The following is a 21074-nucleotide window of genomic DNA, read 5'->3' as shown; positions in this document are numbered from 1 at the left end:
AAATAGTCACATATAACTTAAGTTCTAAAAACTGTAATTTGAGTATGTTTATAAATTAGTTTAAACCTTGCAAGATATCTCAATATTCATTAATAAAGGGACTGAACTTGTTTTAATATCAAGTAACCTTCTACTTCAAGAAGGGGTATGCCTGACTCACAACATCAGTGCTCTTTAACCTTTGTTCATTGTTTCCGGATCAGAAATGCCCAAGTCACTTTACAGAGAAACCACAATTAAATATAATTAACTTTTAAAGAGAAGATGATGGATATCTTTTGGAGTCTTTGTCAGACAAAGCTTAAAGGGTACTGCTGCTATATTTATAAATAAAGAGTCACTTATAATCACGTCTACACTTATACAGTCCCTTTAAAATGTCGGTGGATACTACAAAAATATTTAAATCAAACGATTTACTAAAACTTAATGTCCTCGAATGCAGTCTTAACTCTAGTTTAATTGTGTGAGCATATGATTAGTTATATCTAGGAAAACATTATCTTTCACTATCTTCTCTTTTCTTATCTTTTCTCTATCTTTTCTTTTCTTATCTTTTGGCAACAAACATTCAACTATGTTCGTTTAAACTATAAAATATATTGACATAGTTCATAATAAGATAAACTGATTTTTTTAAATAAACTTAATATAACTGAAAGACCAGAGGGAGGGGGTGGAGGCAAGGGACCTTTGACCCTTTTGCCAATTTACAGTACATAAAACGATTGGTAAATGTGACTTATAATCGTTGGAAACCCTCTTTATAACATATATTTGACTTATGAGATTTTGCCAAAAACTTCAAACTTTAAATTCCTATATCTGTGCAACCCGATGGATCGAAGATGTTTCAAACTTTGAAAAAGCCTAAGTTTGAAATAAGTTTTACACCATCATGCAGGTTTCGAAGCTAGGGGATTAGAAAATTTGAGTCTTTTGTTTGATATTAAAGAGAATTGATGAAAAATATTGTATATGCCTTAAATATATGATTTCAAATTAAAATAGGTATTTGAAAAAAAAAAGTTTTTGGCGAAATGACATACAAAAAGTCTTAAATATCCAATATGATATAAGGAAGAAGACATTCAGAACTATTAAACAACTGTTATGTTTCGTGGGACACCCTGTAGATCTAATAGAAAAAAAAATATTATTTCCAAAAAAGAAATTAAAAAGACGACTTTTCATCTAAACGTTGGACTTTATAAAATCCATGAAATGAATTGTTGTAAATCGCAATTTAAGATTTATTAATTAAGGTACAAAAAGATCAAACTAAATTAAAAAGCAACTTTAATTTTATTGAAGAAAGTACATTTTATATATTTTTCTACAGAAAATTGAGGGAACCCTGTAAAAGAAAGAAAATCAGCTGATTGAACACTTGAGTCAGCTGTTCAACAGAAAGTGTACAGTGCTACGGCTTTCCTGCAGTACCAGTCCATCAAGCCCACCATGTTAGCTTCTAGGAACACTCTTAGGGGCCTTAGGGCCATCTCAACGCCCCTTAACAGATCTCTTCATAAGGTGCGTTAAGCTCATTTTACCCTAAAATTTTAGTGATATATTAATATTTCTCCGGTTTTAACTATTTCGTGTTCAGGGTCCGGTCGTCTGCAGTAAATTGTTGGAGCAAGCTAGCTCCACAAACCTCAACAAGTCTGAGTAAGTATTTATTCTGGTAATTTCCTAGAGAACGTATTTTGGACCCCAGCGCTCGGCCCCCCTAGTCTGGCCTAGCCACAGCGCTGGCCCAGAAATTGTCTCAACCTAATCTCACATTTAAATTACATAAAATAAAAAGTTAAAATTNCCCCCCCCCCTCGGTCGACTCCCTTTCCTTAGCTGAAGATTAACTAGTTTCTGCCAAGAAACGCAACTTTGGCTTTAGCCCCAAATTTAGTTTTTAATTCTACACAATTTAACTATGTTATTAAGAAAAGGAGATTAAATAAGTTTGACTAAATTTATAGTCTCTAATTCACGTTTCAGCATACAAATTGTGTTTAACAGTCTTTAAAGTGGTTGAAGCGCACCCCTTCCCCCCTCGGAACCCATGGCCGCCATGTTCGGCCCAGAAATTGTCTGAACATAGTCCAACTCAATTTATGAATTAAACAACCACCGTGTGTTTTATTATTCTGTGGTTTTTGAGGTTATAAACTTTTTTTTGTCACGCATTATTTCTTTTGTCGAAACTTGCTACCAATTATATTAGCTATTTAACCTTTAAAATCCGCCGTATGGTCTAATATGTAAAAATTAACTTTTTTGGAACTTTGCCAAGGAATTTATATATGCACGTATATTCCTTTTCTTTTCTAGAAGAAAATATTTCTAATCCTGACTCTTGAAATATGACTTGACTTTTCTTATGTTGAAGGCATTGTCACAACGTAATTTTATGTGATTGAGCAATGGAGTGCTCTCATCTATTTACAATGGGTAGATACTCGTAAACCATAAAGCCGATTAAAGATTTAGCATATTTTTGAAATGTGTGAAAGCTTCTAAGAAAGAAATTGATAGCTGCTATTGTAGATAATTACTTAAAATTAATAGTGGGTGTTATTTTTTCAAGAATGACTGGTCTCATTGTTACCAGGGTTTCTGATATCTATCTATCTATCTATCTAGGTGCAGGGTATTGGTGGCGCCTAGGTCTGGTCTCCATGTATCCAGGGTTCTGATATTTATCTATTTCTAGGTGTAGGGTACTGGTGGCGCCTAGGTCTGGTCTTCATGTATCCAGGGTTCTGATATCTATCTATATAGGTGCAGGGTATTGGTGGCGCCTAGGTCTGGTCTCCATGTATCCAGGGTTCTGATATATATATATATTTCTAGGTGCAGGGTACTGGTGGCGCTTAGGTCTGGTCTCCATGTATCCAGGGTTCTGATATATATCTATCTAGGTGCAGGGTACTGGTGGCGCCGAGGTCTGGTCTCCATGTGTCCAGGGTTCTGATGTGTATATATATCTAGGTGCAGGGTATTGTTGGCACCTAGGTCTGGTCTCCATGTACCCAGGGTTCTGATATCTATATATCTAGGTGCAGGGTACTGGTGGTGCCTAGGTCTGGTCTCCATGTATCCAGGGTTCTGATATCTATTTATCTAGGTGCCGGGTACTGGTGGTGCCTAGGTCTGGTCTCCATGTATCCAGGGTTCTGATATTCGACATTTATATGGGTCTTTAGTCTATTTTTTCTAGTCTTTACTTTCCAAACGAAATCTTTTCATGAAATTATTTCCAAACCAAATAAACCCTTATGGCCCAACCTGTCGTCGTTTCCTTAGTCTGTTCCACTTTAGTATTTATTCACTTTGACTGGTGGTACCTAGGTCTGGTCTTCATGTATCCAGGGTTCTGATATCTATATATTTAGGTGCAGGGTACCGGTGGTGCCTAGGTCTGGTCTCCATGTGTCCAGGGTTCTGATATCTATATATCTAGGTGCAGGGTACTGGTGGTGCCTAGGTCTGGTCTCCATGTATCCAGGGTGCTGGGGAATGAGATCAAGGATGTCGTCTGTCCGCCCTTTGCTGACAGTATCAGTGAAGGAGATGTCAGGTTAGTTCTAATCTTCTCTTCAACGAAATTTTTAATATCAAGTGAAACTTTTTAAATATGGTTTAGAATTTCAGATTATTTTTTATCAACCGTGTTGTGTTTTCCCCCCAATCCATATTTAAAAGACCTCCCTGGAAATTTTATTTATCAGGATTAGTATACACTTGACTAGAAATATATTAATATAAATAAATAGTCTTAGAGCAATTGCTTTTTTTATAAATTTTTGTTATTTATGTAGCAAGGAGGACATATATATTGAGGTGTCAGTTCTGTATTTTTCTGTTCTATTATGTCTCCTGAGTCTACTTAATATATAACAATCAGATGTGTAATTCAGCCTTTTTATTAAGTCTGTGTAGAAGTTAAAACATTTCAAAATAACTAATTATATTATAACTTATAATATCCCAAAAATATTTGGTTTACTTTTTTATTTAAAGAAGCTTAGCACTTACAAAGTTACAATGTGGTATAAATAAGTTTTTCAAAATGTATTTTAATCATCGTCTGATTGGATTGTAAAACGTACATAAGTCATTCTAACTTTCATCTGAAAAATATTTTAGAAAACATTTTTAGAAAAAATGTCATCACCCTATTTTTTTCAAGATTGACATAAAGCTGTTAGGGATTTGCTAACATCTACAGTATTTATAAAATAGAAGAACCTGATTAAAAAGTTTGCTACCATGAATATTAACGTGAAGTTTCGCGGCACATATAACATTATTGAGGATTATTATGTTTTTGAAAACCTTGGGTAGGGGTAAATCCTTACCTCTCACCTGAACCATGATTATTCGAAGAAATGAATGAATAACGTTAGTGTTTAGGATCCATTTCATTTTGATCCGGATCCAGGTCCTGAAAAGTGAACATTTCTTCAAGATTCAGTGATTTTTAAAAAATTAAAATTTTATTAAATTTACTAAATTGTTTGGCTTATTTTTTTGCTGAAATTTAGTTTAACATTCAGAAATATGGAATCTTTTGTAAATTTATTATCAAAATTTTAATTTGTGTTTGAGAGCAACATTTATGGCTTTGTTTGATATTTTTCCCCATTGATCCGGATCCGGATCTAGGAAGCCAAAATGTTGTGGATCATCCGGATCCTAAGCACTGAATAACGGAAAACCATAAAATCACACGGTCAACTTATTTCAGGTGGGAGAAAGCTGTTGGGGACAGTATATCTGTTGATGAAGTGATCTGTAATATCGAAACTGATAAAACCAGTGTCCCGGTAACTATTCAGAACTAAAATCCTATAAAAAAGTATTATATTTAAAGTTAATGTTTAAAACATAAAAAATTTGATACAACCGGTGTATATATTTTGGACAGTTGGATCATACTCACTACTCAAAACAATTTTTTCTTCAATCAAAAAAACTATTTATGATATTACAAATTACAATGAAACATTCCTAAAATATTTGGAAATTTTTTTATTCTTCTTACACCAAAATGATTTTGTTTTCCTTCTTATGGGTGATTTATTTTCCCGTTTTTCCGCGCTAAAAAATTTAACAATTTGTACGCTCTGTTAGGGCTATTTTTGTATACTTTTTACTCAAAAATCATTAACTTTTCCCTTCGTAAATTTTCCTCAATTCAGTATTTCAAAGTTTTGTTTGCTCCACGCAAACATTTCTATATATAGTGAAGGAAGATATATTATACTAGCTTGAGACCTAAGCCAAGCAGAGAAAATTCTCGTTCTTCTAATGAGCTCCTCAGTCAAAAGTTCAGGCAAATCGGTTAAGGGGTTTCTAAGTTTTGATCGGACATACAAACAAACGGAGATTACTTTTTTTTATATACAAACTATTTTCCCAGGTTCCATCATCTGTATCTGGAGTTATAGCAGAGTTGTTGGTTGAGGATGGATCAACTGTATCTCCGGGAACAGTCCTCCTTAAGATCAAGGTTGGAGCTGCAGGAGCTGCTCCTCCCAAGAAGGAAGCTGCAGCCCCTGCACCTGCAGCCCCTGCACCAGCAGCTGCTGCACCTCCTCCTCCTTCCCCTGCCCCTGCAGCAGCAGCTCCTATCCCCAGCACTCCTCCACCCCCTCCCCCAGTCCCAGCTGCTCCTATTAGCTCTCGTCCTCCTCCTGCTCCTATGCCTGCTAGACCTAGTGCTGGAGCTGCTCCTATGGTGAAGATGCCTCCTGCAGATCCTACCAAGGAGATTGTTGGAACTAGATCTGAACACAGGTATCTAACCTTAAAGGGGTATTTATTTGATTTGTTATTAAAGAATCCTCCCGACCTCCCCCCCTTGATACTTAAAACAAATAATCAAATTTTACCCTACAACAAATATTTGTTTTTCATAATTTAGCGATGCGGGGAGGAGGTCCTATATTATCTGAATAATGAAGAGAAAAATAAATGGGTAGCTGATTTTCAAGGAATTGAATATCCTTGTAACCTCGAGAATGGATTTATTTCATTTTGCCCCCCTTGTTAACGTAATATCCAGATTTTATTTCCCTTCGTAACGGGCGGAATTGAATGAAATTTCAACCTGTATCGAAAAGTAATGTTGTCAATGTGTTTTTGATAGCTGTGAATAAATCAGACAATTTATTTGGGAAAGATTAGTAATTTCTTCGATATTATTTTTTTTTAAACTTTGAATATATTTTTAACATTTTTGAATATCTCTGATAGGAGGATCTGGTTAGATATTTTTGGATTATGAATTATGATATTGTAGCAAATTTGTAAAATAATTATTTTTGGAGTTCTATTTCTGTCCTCTAAGTTCCATATTTTAAAAGGTTTCTCGGTTATTTTTGAATATCTATTAAGAGCTCTCTCAAATATGAACTTTTATATTTATCGTTGATAAAATTCTAAAAAGAGATTGATTTTCATGCTCCTTCATGGGAGGGCAGGGGTGTTTATTTTTCTGTTTGCCCTCCTCTTCCTCCGGGGGGAGGCAAAAATATGAGCTTTCATAGGGTTTAGAGGGAAAAAATGATAGAAAAGAAAAAATAAGGAAGGGAAGGGGAAAGGAAAAAGGAAAGTGCCAAATAGTTTTACCCTTCTTATAAACTTTTGCTTATAGGCATCAAATAATAATTGATGTTACTAATATCATTCTGGTGACCAGTGTATATGCTAGGGTCAAGATGAACCGTATGAGACTCAAGATTGCTGCACGTCTCAAGGAAGCACAGAATACAAACGCTATGCTCACCACCTTTAACGAACTGGATATGTCCGGTATTATGCAGGTAACTTGTAATGTCTAGTATAGTTCAGGAAACTAGTTATGTTACATTCATCTACCGTACTTATTATCTGGTCTCATCAACTTTTTAAATGTATTTAGAGGAGTACTCTGTACTTTACATAAAATTACAGGTATGATGCAATTTATGGTACTGTCATTTTCCATCTTCTTTCTTTCTTGATCACGGTTTTATGTTTTTTCAAAATCATTATTTTTTTATTTTATTTTTGTGGGGGAAGAACATTGTTTCACTGTTAATGGGAGTGTTCGCGAAAAATGAAAGGTAGTATGTATTGGCTTTCGTCGAAAAATATTCTATGGTGATTGCGACCAATCTTATTTCTATCTGTTGCGTCTAAAACGAGAAAATTGGTAAAAACGACTCATACCGTAGGACGTAGCGTCAATACAAATTCAAAAAGTTGCAATATTCGACTCGGATTGTTAAATCTAATTCCAAACAAATCATTCAGAAATTACAAATTAAAATCATAGAATTTTTTACGGTGCATTCGTATATAGTTAATATTTCATAATATTTTTTTTTTAATCTGAGAGTTACTTTTGAAAATATTCGTTCTTGTTCTGAGGATTTTTGATAATGAAGACGACATTTTCATATTTTCCAGGAATGTTCGAAAATCCAGTGCCAGCCGTGAAAATAAGTTTTAAGTTAGATATTAATTATAAATTTCAAAAGTATCATGAATTACACCCTGTCATTTTTCGCGAACACTCCCTTTTATTAATAAAGCGATAAAGAGTAAATTATTTTTTCATCATTAAATGGACAAAAGTCGTAATTTCAATTGAATCCATTTTAGAGAGTCATGTTCATTGTACGATTCACAACTGTAACCAGGAAAGCTTTGTCTGATTGAGAATGTACGAGATATCCAAATTCACATGAAAATAAACATTTGCTATTTAGAAAACGACGATATTTTGAACATTATTGATCAGATGAAGACTAAAAGGTTACATTCACAGACATGACCCTCTTCGAACGGAAAGTCAATCGAAATTGCAATGACAGTCCTTTTCAATAATAATTATCTATCATTATTTCAGTTGCGGAAGGATAATCAAGATGCGTTCGTTAAAAGACACGGAATCAAGATGGGATTCATGTCAGCTTTCGTCAAGGAACATCACACACTCAAATATCATTATTTTAATAGATATTGTCAGAGGCATTGTTGGGATCCGCAATACAATTGCGGATCCTAAACCTAAATACACAAAACAAATCTCTGTTCTGAAAATACAAATATCAAGTGTTTAAGAAATTCGGGAAATCGGTTGAACTATCCCGGTCTCTTTTTCAGTCATCTAGAAATATCTAAAAAACGCAATAGAAAAAAAGTTAACTCTGAAATTTAGATTTTTTTATATAGGAGGTGTTCCTTTGAAAATAGCTTTCTTCCCTCAGCCATACGTTATACTGCCCTGGGCTATTTTTTTAAACCCCTGAGTGTATGAATGTGTCTATCTAGGCTAGTGCCTACGCCCTGCAGCAGCAACCAACTGTCAATGCTGTTATTGACGGTCAGGATATAATTTACAGGGACTATGTTGATATTTCTGTAGCTGTAGCAACTCCCAAGGTAAATAATAAGTTCTGTTTCATCGAGTTGTGATTTGGGAAAGAATTTTAAAGATTTTGTTTTCACTTTTTTAATTTATTTATTCTCATGAAACCCCATCTTGCTTTCCTAATTTACTGATGATGAAATATATAACCATTTATATTTATGTGGACACTCTGATTGACTGCTGCTTTAGGGTCTAGTGGTTCCTGTTCTGAGAAACGTTCAGGAGATGAATTATGCAGATATTGAGAAGGGTATTGCGGAGCTAGGTGCTAAAGCAAAGAAGAACGCAATCACTGTTGAGGATATGGATGGAGGTTCATTTACCATCAGGTAGATATCCATCCAGCATTTTACATTTACCATTGGGTAGATATCCATCCAGCATTTCACATTTACCATCAGGTAGATATCCAAATATCCATCCAGCATTTCACATTTACCATTAGGTAGATGTACATCCCTTTATATTTACTATCAGGTAGATATCCTTCCAGCATTTCACATTTACCATTAGGTAGATGTCCAGCCCTTTACATTTACTATCAGGTAGTTATTCATTCAGCATTTCACATTTACCATTAGGTAGATGTACAGTACATCCCTTTTCATTTACTATCAGGTAGATTCTAACCCTTTACATTTACCAGTGGGTAGATGTACATTCCTTTACATTTACCATCAGGTAGATGTCCAACCCTTTACATTTACTATCAGGTAGAAATCCAGCCCTTTACATTTACCATCAGGTAGATATCCAGCCCTTTAAATTTACCATCAGTTAGATGTCTATCCCTTTACATTTACTATCAGGTAGTTATCCAGCCCTTTAAATATACCATCAGGTAGATATCCAGCCCTTTACATTTACCATCAAGTAGATATCCAGCCCTTTACATTTACCATCAGGTAGATATCCAGCCCTTTAAATATACCATCAAGTAGATATCCAACTTTTTAAATTTACCATTAGGTAGATATCTAGCTCTTTACATTTAGTATCAGGTAGATGTACATTCCTTTACATTTACTATCAGGTAGATGTCCAGCCCTTTACATTTACCATCAGGTAGATATCCATCCAGCCTTTTACATTTACCATTAGGTAGATTTCCAGTCCTTTACATTTACTGTCAGGTAGATATCCAGCCCTTTACATTTACCATCAGGTAGATATCCAGCCCTTTACATTTACCATCAGGTAGATATATATCCCTTTTGATTCATTATTAGGTAGATATCCATTAATTTGATTTAACACAACCTTTAATATTTACCCATTATTTTGAAATATGATTAAGTAGCAACAAATTCCTGGTGAAAATATATTAAAAATATGAATAATTTGTTTTGTTAAACTTGTAGTCAAAGTAATTTGTCTACTCGCAAAAATAATCTTCTCGAAGAGGTAAGAATTCAAACCATCAAATTCCAGGAAATTAATGACATGAAAGGGAACAAAATTTTTATATTTAAAATAATTTACGTTAAAATCTTGTGAATCAAGCATTAACTGCTCTCTATTTGAGTTTTCCTGCTCTCTATTTGAGTTTTCTTGCTCTCTATTTGTGTTTTCTTGCTCTCTATTTGAGTTTTCTTGCTCTCTATTTGTGTTTTCTTGCTCGTTTTCTTGCTCTCTATTTGAGTTTTCTTGCTCTCTATTTGTGTTTTCTTGCTCTCTATTTGTGTTTTCTTGCTCTTTATTTGGGTTTTCCTGCTCTCTATTTGAGCTTTCTTGCTCTCTATTTGAGTTTTCTTGTTCTCTACCTGAGTTTTCCTGCTCTCTGTTTAGTTTTCTTGCTCTGTATTAGAGTTTTCTTGCTCTCTATTTGAGTTTTCCTGCTCTCTATTTGAGCTTTCTTGCTCTCTATTTGAGTTTTCCTGCTCTCTATTTGAGCTTTCTTGCTGTCTATTTGTGTTTTCTTGCTCTCTATTTGAGTTTTCCTGCTGTCTATTTGAGCTTTCTTGCTGTCTATTTGTGTTTTCTTGCTCTCTATTTGTGTTTTCTTGCTCACTATTTGGGTTTTTTTGCTCTCTATTTGGGTTTTCTTGCTCTCTATTTGTGTTTTCTTGCTCTCTATTTGAGTTTTCTTGCTCTCTATTTGGGTTTTCTTGCTCTCTTTTTGAGTTTTCCTGCTCTCTATTTGTATGCAGATATGAATTATTTCCCCGGTGTAATCCTGAAATGCAGAGATTTCAGTTCCTTGAACACATTCAGGTCCCAAACCAAAAAAGTTTCATTCAAACAAAAATTTCCTTTCTTATCAGTCAATGTAAAGAATCCAGTCAGCGACAAGAATAACAGACGTCATATTCAATAATAACATTAAAATAAGTTATTCAATAGACTTTTTCATGTTTTTGTTACCTGGGTTAAACGTTGAAATTGAAATGTTTTTTAAGAATTAATCGTACAAATAAGTTATTTTGTAGCATTTAATTCTGGTAATTTTTGGAACTCCTATTATCAATACTAGGCTTTCAACTTTTAATTGTGGCTTTATCTGTAAGCATCTTCTCTTTGTACAGTTTAAAACAAAAACAAAAAAAGTTTGCGGATTTCATCATATTTTTTCGCGCATTTTATAAAATTTTACAAAAATAAAATACTTAAACTAATTTTTGAATTTATGATCATTCATAAACCTCCCCTGGGGTCACGTGAGGTCCCACACAAAATTTGGGCCGGATTGCTTCAGCCGCTTTGACGTTTATTGGACACAAACAAACAAACACCCAGACAAGCTAAATTTATAAATAGATTGTTATATCTAGTATTGGTGGAGTGTATGTTTCACTGTTTGGTACTCCTATTTTTAATATTAAAATATCTAGTAATGGTGGAGCATATGGTTCACTGTTTGGTACTCATATTATTAATACTATATCTAGTAATGGGAGCATATGGTTCACTGTTTGGTACTCCTATTATTAATATTGTTTTATTTAGTAATGGTGTAGCATAGGGTTCACTGTTTGGTACTCCTATTATTAATTATGTTATATCTAGTATTGGTGAAGAGTTTGGTTCACTGTTTGAAACTCCTATTATTAATATTATAATATCTAGTATTGATGGAGTGTATGTTTCTCTGTTCGGAACTCCAATTATTAATATTGTTATATCTAGTATTGGTAGAGTGTTTGGTTCACTGTTTGTTACTCCTATTATTAATATTGTTATATCTAGTAATGGTGGAGTGTTTGGTTCAATGTTTGGTACTCCTATTATTAATATTATACCTAGTAATTGTAGAGCATATGGTTCACTGTTTGGTACTCCTATTATTAATATTGTTATATCTAGTATTGGTGGAGTGTTTGGTTCACTGTTTGGTACTCCTATTATTAATATTGTCATATCTAGTAATGGTGGAGTGTTTGGTTCACTGTTAGGAACTCCTATTATTAATATTATAATATCTAGTATTGATGAAGTGTATGCTTCTCTGTTTGGTACTCCTTTAATTAATATTGTTATATCTAGTACTGGTGGAGTGTTTGGTTCACTGTTTGGTACTCCTATTATTAATATTGTTATATCTAGTACTGGTGGAGTGTTTCGTGCACTGTTTGGTACTCCTATTATTAATATTGTTATATCTAGTAATGGTGGAGTGTTTGGCTCACTGTTTGGAACTCCTATTATCAACCCTCCCCAGTCTGCTATCCTTGGTATGCATGGAGTATTCGAGAGACCAGTTGTTAGAAACGGACAGGTTAGAAAATATTATATAAATATACAGAAAGTGCAAAAATTGAAATTGGAGTTGTATTTAAAATTTGCTAACAATTTTGAAAAGACTAAGAACTACGTTGTTTGCTCATCTTAAAAAAAAAGTTTAAAAGAAGAATATCAAACTTTAAGAATAAATTCGACTTTTCTTTCTCTCACAATTTAATTTGTTTCCTGTTCTCCACAGTTTTACAAGCTGTCGTTTAAATGAAAGGGTGAACTGGAAATTTTTAGTTGAAGAATGAGCACTAGCAGTATTTTGATCATAACCCCCTCCCTAAACAGTGGCACATATTGTATTGTCATCTTGGGTCAAATTGTGAAGTACATATTTCATTAATTGACAATAGCTAATAAAAGTCCTTTTATTTTGCCAGCTTTTGTTTCAAAAATTAAAAGCTTCAACAACGACTACAAATATTGTTTTATCTGGTCAACCTATGATAAGTAGTAAATTTTAATATCGGAGAGCCACCCTGTACCCCAATACTTGGCTATCACAAAAAGTAAACCAACTCTGGATCAAGTCAATTTTACTTGGGAGCATTCGCTTTAAAGGGACTGTAAGAGTAAGTTTAAGCGACCCATCATTCAAAGATAACAATGCCCAATTTACAACGGTACCCTTGATACCTTGGTCCGATCAATAATATGGCGGATACAGTTATTTCTGTGAATGAAAGTTGAAATAAAAGCAAATCTAAGACAACGATTTCAAGGTACCGTTGACAATCAGGCATTGATATCTTTGCATGGAGGGTCGTTTAAAATTACGCTTACAGTCCCTTCAGATAAAAAGAGAACAAAAACCGAGCAGGGAATTCTCTTAATTTATTAGACTCGTTTGGGGAGTAAGCCAGTAAGTTCGTTACTGAGAAACGTACTCTGGTATATATTTACTCGAAACTCCCCTCTCCCCACACACTTCTTTTTTTAATCAGTATTGAGGGGTGTATATTTTCTCAACAGAATCATTTCCCCCCAACCATTTTGAAAATCATTTTATCCCCCTTAAGTTACATATGCAACAACAAAGTAGTCACTGAATATGGGCAAACAAAATTATTTTTAGGGTGAATTAAAAACATTTTTTGGGTGAAACCTCCCTTTTTCCTCCCCAAATCATCAAAAATAGCCCCCCAGCCCCAAGGGACGGAGAGGGGGGAATTCTGAAAAGTTTACATCACTGTCAGTATTTTTAAAATGTTCTTTCAGATTATTTTACGGAGAAAATTCAAATCACAATCTATATATTTACGTTACTTGTCTGTCTGTTTGTCCCTCCGTTTGTATCCAATAAACGACAAAACGACTGAACCGATCTGGCCCAAACTTTGTGTAGGACCTCACATGAACCAATGGAAGTTTAATAGAACATAAAAATTGGAAGAATAAATACTGGAAAATAGTTTGTACTTTTCTGAAAATGCGCCAATTAGAAAATAGACATCCGCCAAAATTTTAAAATTATTTAAAATGGGCAACTTTCAGAGCAACAGTTTAAAGCTAAAAGTGTTAACAGAAAAGGGGGAAAGCGCCCTAAAAGCATATTAATGATAAATAACTATCGATCTGGGAACCAAGTTGACCATTGTATTGTTTAGGTGACTATCCGTCCTATGATGTATATTGCTCTCACCTACGATCATAGACTAGTAGATGGACGTGAAGCTGTCACTTTCCTGAGGTAAACTTTAGTATTCTACATCAGAGGTTAGAACTTGTGTGCATTAATCTACATATTGTGAAGACCTGCGGTGTAATTTAATTTCTCAAGTATGGTAAAGTACTATTAGATTTTGCAAACATGTTCCTTTGAAATTTAAAGGGGGAGGGGGGTAGGTACTATTTTATTAAACGATACAATTAACTGATGATAGCAAGACCCTTTTTCTTAATACCGTTTTGTGTGTAAAAGTTAAGAAAACTCGGTAAAAGAATGAAAAATATCGGAAATAAATTTGATAATATGTGGATTCTGTCAAATCAGAGAGAATTTGCAACACTGATCTTTCCACATTTATTTTAAAAAGTAATTAAAATCGCTATTTTACTGAATGCATTTTAGAATCAAAAGTTTACTTCTTAATTAAAAGTGTCCAGAGCTGAAAACTTTAGAATGAGATATCCTTAATCACGATCGCATAATCTGATTATTCAATCTACACACTTTTGATTTCCTTCTTAAAATTCTCTTTTTGGATATTTCTACTGTATAAAAGTTACGTTTGTTAACAATTACAGATACTATATCGAGTGGACTAATATCCGATTGAATTAAAGTCAGCTGTTCACAAGCCGGCTTTTAGAGCATTTAAACAAATATAAATTTAATCATGTTAATATAAAATTATTAAAAACATATTTTAGGACTATTGTCATTTTGAACGTTCGTCTTAGTAAACATTAATCCAAAACTTACGTTCGTTCAATCGATGTTTAGTTTAATTCAAATCAAAACCGGTTTCTAAAAAGTTAAAGAGTACATCTTAACATGACTGCTGATTGGTTAAATTTATAACTTCTTTCCTGGATATCGAGTGCGTTATAAAATAATCAAGAGGTTTAGTAAAACCAGGAGTTTAAGCATTAATCTTGATATCCATCATTCTATAGTTTTCAGCTCTGTTTCGATTCCGGTTACACTTTGAATTTATCCAGCAATGTTTGTACAATCTAGGTGTATATATCAAGTTTGTATGTGAATGACTGGATAGTTGATACATGGTTTCCGATATTTCAAGGGATGTTAGTTCCAAAACTAACACTTGGCCCATTGATTTATTTACATATAGCCATAGTACAAACATTTTCATTTAGAGGTCATTTTAGGACATTAGTGGTCATAAAATGGTCAAACACTGGATGCGTTGCTGCTTCTGTATTCCCTGGGTTCCTAGTTTTCGTTTGATATGCATAAACTCTTAGTTAAAACATTTTCATTTTTGAAGGTCATTTAGGTCTTAAGAGTTCGTAAGAGGTCATTAGAAGGTCAAACACAGGATTCGTTGCTGCTACTGTATTCCTAGGGTTTCTTGCTTTTAATGGATATGCATAAAGCCATAGTTGAAATATTTTCTATTTGTGGAGGTCATTAGAGGTCATTAAAATTCAATTCGAATTTATTTTAGGAATTTCGTTCACTAATTAGGCGTACAGCCAAAAAATTGGAAGATTTAAACCAAAACTGAAGGCAGGCCCCCCCCCCCCCTACATCAAATATGACATCTCTACCATTCCCATTTAGTAAATTCTTGGTTATTCATATAAAAATTCCATCGCCATCCCATATTGTCATCATATCACATTATAAGGTTTGTCGAGTATAATCGAGACATTGAAGGAAGTAAGGAAGAAATTAATTTTAACATAGTTTTAATAGGAAAATAAATTCAATATAAGTATTCATTGGTGCATTTTATATTTTATGATATCAAGGCACAGATCAGATTTTTCAAGGAACAATAGCGTACAATACATCTATATTTAAATTTGTAAGTCAAACGGCTGAACCGATCGGGTTCAATTTTTTGTGGCTACTCACACGACCCAAGGGAACGGTTATGGAATATTCAAAAGTAAATATTTTTTTTGGAATTATATCAATGATAACCCGAAGAATTCACAAAATTTAAAGTTTTACCAACTTCGAAGACTTGAAAAGCAACATTAAAACGCTTGCAAGAAGAAGTGCGCACCATGAAATCCAAGTTAAGAACACAATGATCTATCTTTATAATCTATAATAAAGCTCTTCGCTCACATATATATATATATTCTTCTTGTTAGCCATAGCTGGCTAAACAGCTGAACCAAATTAACTTACAATTCGTGATCCCATGGGTATCCCGTGGACATAGACTAAAACAAATTTTCAATAGGATTTTTTTCGGATTTTTTTTTTATTTCACAGGCAACGCCGGGCATTTCAGCTACTTATTTATATAAAGAAGATTTAAAGAGTACCATTATAAATCGTGCACACTCCTCTTTAAATAGAAGTTGACCTGGATTGACGACAATCAGTTCTTAGTAAATAGTAAATTGCTGCAATTTTCCCCACCGTGTTAAATGCACGAGGGACAAATTGTTTAATCTAACTGTACCCCAGCATCCACTAAATATATATCTATATAATGATCCTCTTCGCTCATGTATATATTTTTCTTGTATTTGTATACATATATATATATGTTAGCTTAAGCTGGTCAAACGGCTTCACCAAATAATTTTTTAGAGAACCCATGGATACCCTGGAGGTAACATTAGCCAAAAAAACTAAATGTTTTCCTCAATTTTTTTTTCCAAATTCAATCTTTTTAATTCCATGGGCTACGCCGGGCACTTCAGCTAGTATATTTATTTAATAGTGTAATACTCGGAACTTTAATAAAAGTTAGATTTTTCACCAAATGGTCCAGAAGAAGTTCTCTTTCAATAGTAGCCATAATCACTAATTGCACTACTTTTTTAAAAACTTTTTTCCCAAACTTCAGAATTCATTTATCTACATTTTTCTAATATTTTATACGTTTAGGAACATATCGTTTAGGACAAGCTCTTAAATAAAAAGATTGTGCTTTTAAGAAAAAAAGGAAAATTTAAAAAATAGTTAAAATTAATTTATTAATTGAAAATCAATCCACCTGCATAAAAATCAGTTGTACATCATCATAGGAAAACAAAACGCATTAATAATTTGTCTCTTCTTGGACACTATAAATTTAATTTTTTTATTAAATCTTGAAGTTTTAATCTTTTTTATGGATAAAAACAGTACAGTGGTTCTGTGGTGGTTACTGGTTATATCCAGAGTGGCTGTGTTATTCTTTTATTTCTTAGACTCACTAATTGTGTAAATTAGTGAACTTGTTGGCGTAATTAATTGTAATTAGCTGGAGCATCCGGCGTTGCACAGGTTCATACTATTCATATGCTTAGTTGCACATGCCCGTTTACCCGCACTGGTATTAAATAGGGATTTTAGCTGACGTTCTATAGTATTTGAAAATTTTCAAATGTGTTTAAGCCTATGTAACCCCAGGGGTACCCATGGGTTCCCCAAAAAATGTCAGCAAATTTGATCCAGCCGTTTAGCCAGCTATAGTTAAAATATAAACGTAGATTAGTTTCAAGTCATGAATCTTAAGAGTGTTTTTCTTTTTCAAACATGATCTGAAGCTAACAATTAGGAATTAGGAATAATTAGGAATTATTAAAAATTCAAAATACAAAACAGTCGATATAAATGACAAGTTTTTTCAGAACAAATGGATTTTTCAACTTATTTTAATTATGTCGGAAATATAAAAGATAATTCATGAAAACGAAGATTGTAAAGAAATGGTATATTTCCTTCAAAATAGTTTTTATCCCAAGGATAATGAAATTTTTAGCAAAATAAGGAATAATCCTTGCAATATTGAACTCAGTGATTTACAGATGTTACAGTTTTCATTGATAAACTAAGGACACAGCAACAAGCTGGAATGCAGGGGAAATGTTCTTACATTATCTTGGAACGTTTATCGTTTAGTCTCTAAGTCTAAGGTTGTTAAATATATGGTTGCTTACTCTCGATCCAATGTACGGAAAATGTATTATAAGTATTGGACAGTGAACTCCGTTAATGACGTCACTGATTACAGAGGCGAGTGTAGGGATCAGTGACGTTATTTACGGATTGATTTCACTGTCCATTGCTTTAGTGGCGACCTCTATAATTACCCTTGCTCAAGTCCAAATCTGTCCAGACTGAGTTCTATCAAGTAGCAAACCATCATACACCTCTAATCTCTATAAACCCGAGGAGCTTCAGTCCATTAGAGTATTGGCCCAGTCACACAAGATGGAACAAAATCATGCCAACTTAACATATTGAAATGATGAAAACTTTGTTTACAAAAAGTTATAAGTATTTCCAACAAAATATCCCAGAAATTTGTATACACTGGAGAAATCTGGATCCTTCTTATAAACTGTTCGTCCTAGTTTAAACCTGGCAATACAAAAACAAATATAGTTTAAACCTGGCAATACAAAAACAAATATAGTTTAAACCTGGCAATACAAAAACAAATATAGTTTAAAACCTGGCAATACAAAAACAAATATAGTTTACACTTGGCAATACCAAAAAATATAGTTTAAACCTGGCAATACAAAAACAAATATAGTTTAAACCTGGCAATACAAAAACAAATATAGTTTAAACCTGGCAATACAAAAACAAATATAGTTTAAACCTGGCAATACAAAAACAAATATAGTTTAAACCTGGCAATACAAAAACAAATATAGTTTACACCTGGCAATACAAAAAAATATAGTTTAACCTGGCGATACAAATCTACCATCTTTTTCTTTTTTAATTGTTGACATTTTTTCTTTGTATATAGTATAAATCAAGAACAAACAAAATTTCTCGGATTTTATTAAAAGAAAATCTTAGAAACTACCATATACTTGAAAATCCTTTATTTTGTTCATAGAGGGAGGTTTTTCATGAAACTGGGTATGAAATATAATATTGATACGACTAACATTACATTTTTGTGTTCTTCAAACTATTTATCTATAAAATTAAGTATGGATATATAATATATATATGAGCTATAGCTGGTCAAATTCAGCTGGACCAAATTTGCTAAAATTAGGACTAGAAAATCCAATTTTTGGTACACGGAAAAAATCTGAAGTGTTTTAAATCTGCGGGCAACTTTGGTTACTTAATCTAGAATTATATTTTTAGAACTATCAAGACTGCAGTAGAGGATCCTAGATCTATGCTGATGGGACTATAAGCTAAACATCAAGCTATTCTACAACCCGCCCAGCAACAGCTAAACATAAATCAGGAATCATTATTATTAAATGTGTGCAATTGTTTATCAATTATAGGACATGTGAGTACATTTTCTTGATTTTTTTTCTCAAGTTAGGTTAGGATGCTTATATGCTTTTTTTTACAAATACTCTAAAAAATAAACACACCTTTAAAAGCTTGGTTTAAGGAATTATACGACTCGAGCCGAAGCTTTTAAATTGCGTGTTACATTGTAGATAAGATTATTTAAGTTTTCAATAATTAAAGAATTATCCGAGCCCCGTAGACTCAATTCAGAATCGATAAGTTTATTTAAAGTTTGATCAAACCTGTTGGGTCATAAAATAATTTTTTTTCTAAAAAAGAGATAAAAATGTTAATTGCCATCATTAGATCTGTAGCAGTGAAAGGATCCATTTAATGACGTGGATAAGGATCTGACTATTTCATGCAAATTTCTGAAAGTTCTATTAATTCCTGAAATTTTCTTCTTTTTTCGCCAAGTTTTCTGCTTAAACTATCCGCTTATCAAGAAAGTTTTTTTAATCTGAAATATCTGCTATAAAATGAACCATAGATGTAATTAGGTAAACCGAGTTTATAAAACTTTACAAGTTCCACTTAGCTTAGGGTGTAGTGTTTTGTTTGTATTAAAATATCATATTTTGTGAAAAATAATAATGATACCGGTTAGGCGCAATGTAGACCCAAGAATATTAGAATTTGATCCATCCAACTTTCACTCTTCACTCTCCTTCATGTCTCTGATACCATCAACCTTACCTTCGATACCCTCAACCTTACCTTTGATTCCATTAACCTTACCTCCTATCTCCTCCATCCTTCCTCAACGGACTGGGCTCTATATTTGACTCACTTGGATTCACAATATTTAATTTAGACTTGTGTAAATTATTTCTAATAAGCACCACAATATATCCACGCAATTTGGACACCTCTCAAAGTAAAATTGTTAAGTTTATGATTTCTAAGTACTTAATTTGACCCCAACACAGCTCCCTTGAACCAGTATTTGTTAAATCTAGTCTGTTAAGCCTAGATTAATCTACTTCGTGGCTTGATGTGCTTCATAATTCTTTTGTCACCCAAAAATCAATTAAAACCAAAAATATTAATCGTGGAATAAAAGTTATTTAAATAAACATGTGTATTCAATAATATCTATAATCTATGTGACTTTCATTTTTATTGGCATGTACGATTTACAAAAGTAACCTTAAAGTCACTTTCCTCTAATCAAGATAAAGTTATCTTTAATATTTTAATTGTAACAGCATATATCAAAGCAAGTCACTCACCTACAAAATTACAAGTGAACCTAATCAAATTTCCGTAAATTTAATATCATAAAACCCTTAAAATTTCAAAATGAAATATTCAGTTTTCAATGAACACGCATAAGTGATTTCTCATTTTTGAGACTATTAAGGATACGGTTGATTAAAGATTACTAGAAATGACGTCTCATTAAAAAAAAGAACCATAGACTTTTTCTATATTTGTGAGACTCTGATGACCTATTGTTGTAACTAAAGTTGTATAGATTGCAAAGAGAAAAACCATTGTATATTTAAACTAAACACCAACTTCGAGACAATGTCAAATCAAGACAAAAACTTTCCTGCAAAAACTCGTCAGTTTCCGGGTTTTCTGACTAGAAGTTTCTGTGGAATGTTTAAAAGTGATCTGCTCTGAAGTAAATTTGCTTTTTAAAGTGACGTCACCTTAATTTCAAGAGACTCGATTAAAAGACATGATATTTAGATTTTATTAGCACTTATTTGGATTAATCAGTTATAAATGTAAAATAAAACGTAACTAAAGTTATCAATTTTCGGTTAGGACAAAAAAAGGATTAATGAATACAGTTGTGACTTAGACTTGCCGTTTTAAGGAGAATATATGAAGTTCACTCGTTATTTGAATTTTACCAAAAACTGCACCGAATTTTTTTTTTCAGTTATTTTCAGAAATTTAGTTCCCATAAAAATCCGTTAACTTGGTGACCAAGTCCTGGGAATTTCCGGATAGATTTCTTGAGGAAATATTCCGGAGAATTTCTCAAAACTG

The 21074-nt window shown here is 33.1% G+C and overlaps 1 protein-coding gene across 1 annotated transcript; it reads left to right on the top strand.

The window, feature by feature from the left end:
• Positions 1-1342: 1342 nt before the first annotated feature.
• On the top strand, positions 1343-20175 carry LOC111707509 (dihydrolipoyllysine-residue succinyltransferase component of 2-oxoglutarate dehydrogenase complex, mitochondrial). Its single transcript, XM_023480614.1, has 13 exons — positions 1343-1533; positions 1610-1671; positions 3464-3580; positions 4751-4829; positions 5426-5802; positions 6719-6830; positions 7901-7975; positions 8326-8436; positions 8615-8754; positions 12029-12140; positions 13762-13844; positions 18909-19014; positions 19678-20175. The coding sequence occupies exons 1-12, from the start codon at positions 1462-1464 to the stop codon at positions 18958-18960; spliced, it is 1392 nt and encodes a 463-aa protein (XP_023336382.1). The 5' UTR covers positions 1343-1461; the 3' UTR covers positions 18961-19014; positions 19678-20175.
• The last annotated feature ends 899 nt before the right edge of the window (positions 20176-21074 follow it).

Source organism: Eurytemora carolleeae, unplaced genomic scaffold, assembly GCF_000591075.1.
Source record: "Eurytemora carolleeae unplaced genomic scaffold, Eaff_2.0 scaffold268, whole genome shotgun sequence".
NCBI classification, from domain to species: Eukaryota; Metazoa; Arthropoda; class Copepoda; order Calanoida; family Temoridae; genus Eurytemora; species Eurytemora carolleeae.
The sequence above is the reverse complement of the archived record's forward strand: the minus strand, read 5'-3'. Positions and strand labels throughout refer to the sequence as shown.

Coding starts and splice junctions, on each gene's coding strand:
- LOC111707509 (XM_023480614.1), top strand. CDS start 1,462: ATGTTAGCTTCTAGGAACACTCTTAGGGGCCTTAGGGCCATCTCAACG. Junction 1,534..1,609: donor TTAACAGATCTCTTCATAAG/GTGCGTTAAGCT, acceptor TTTCGTGTTCAG/GGTCCGGTCGTCTGCAGTAA. Junction 7,976..8,325: donor TCATGTCAGCTTTCGTCAAG/GAACATCACACA, acceptor GTGTCTATCTAG/GCTAGTGCCTACGCCCTGCA.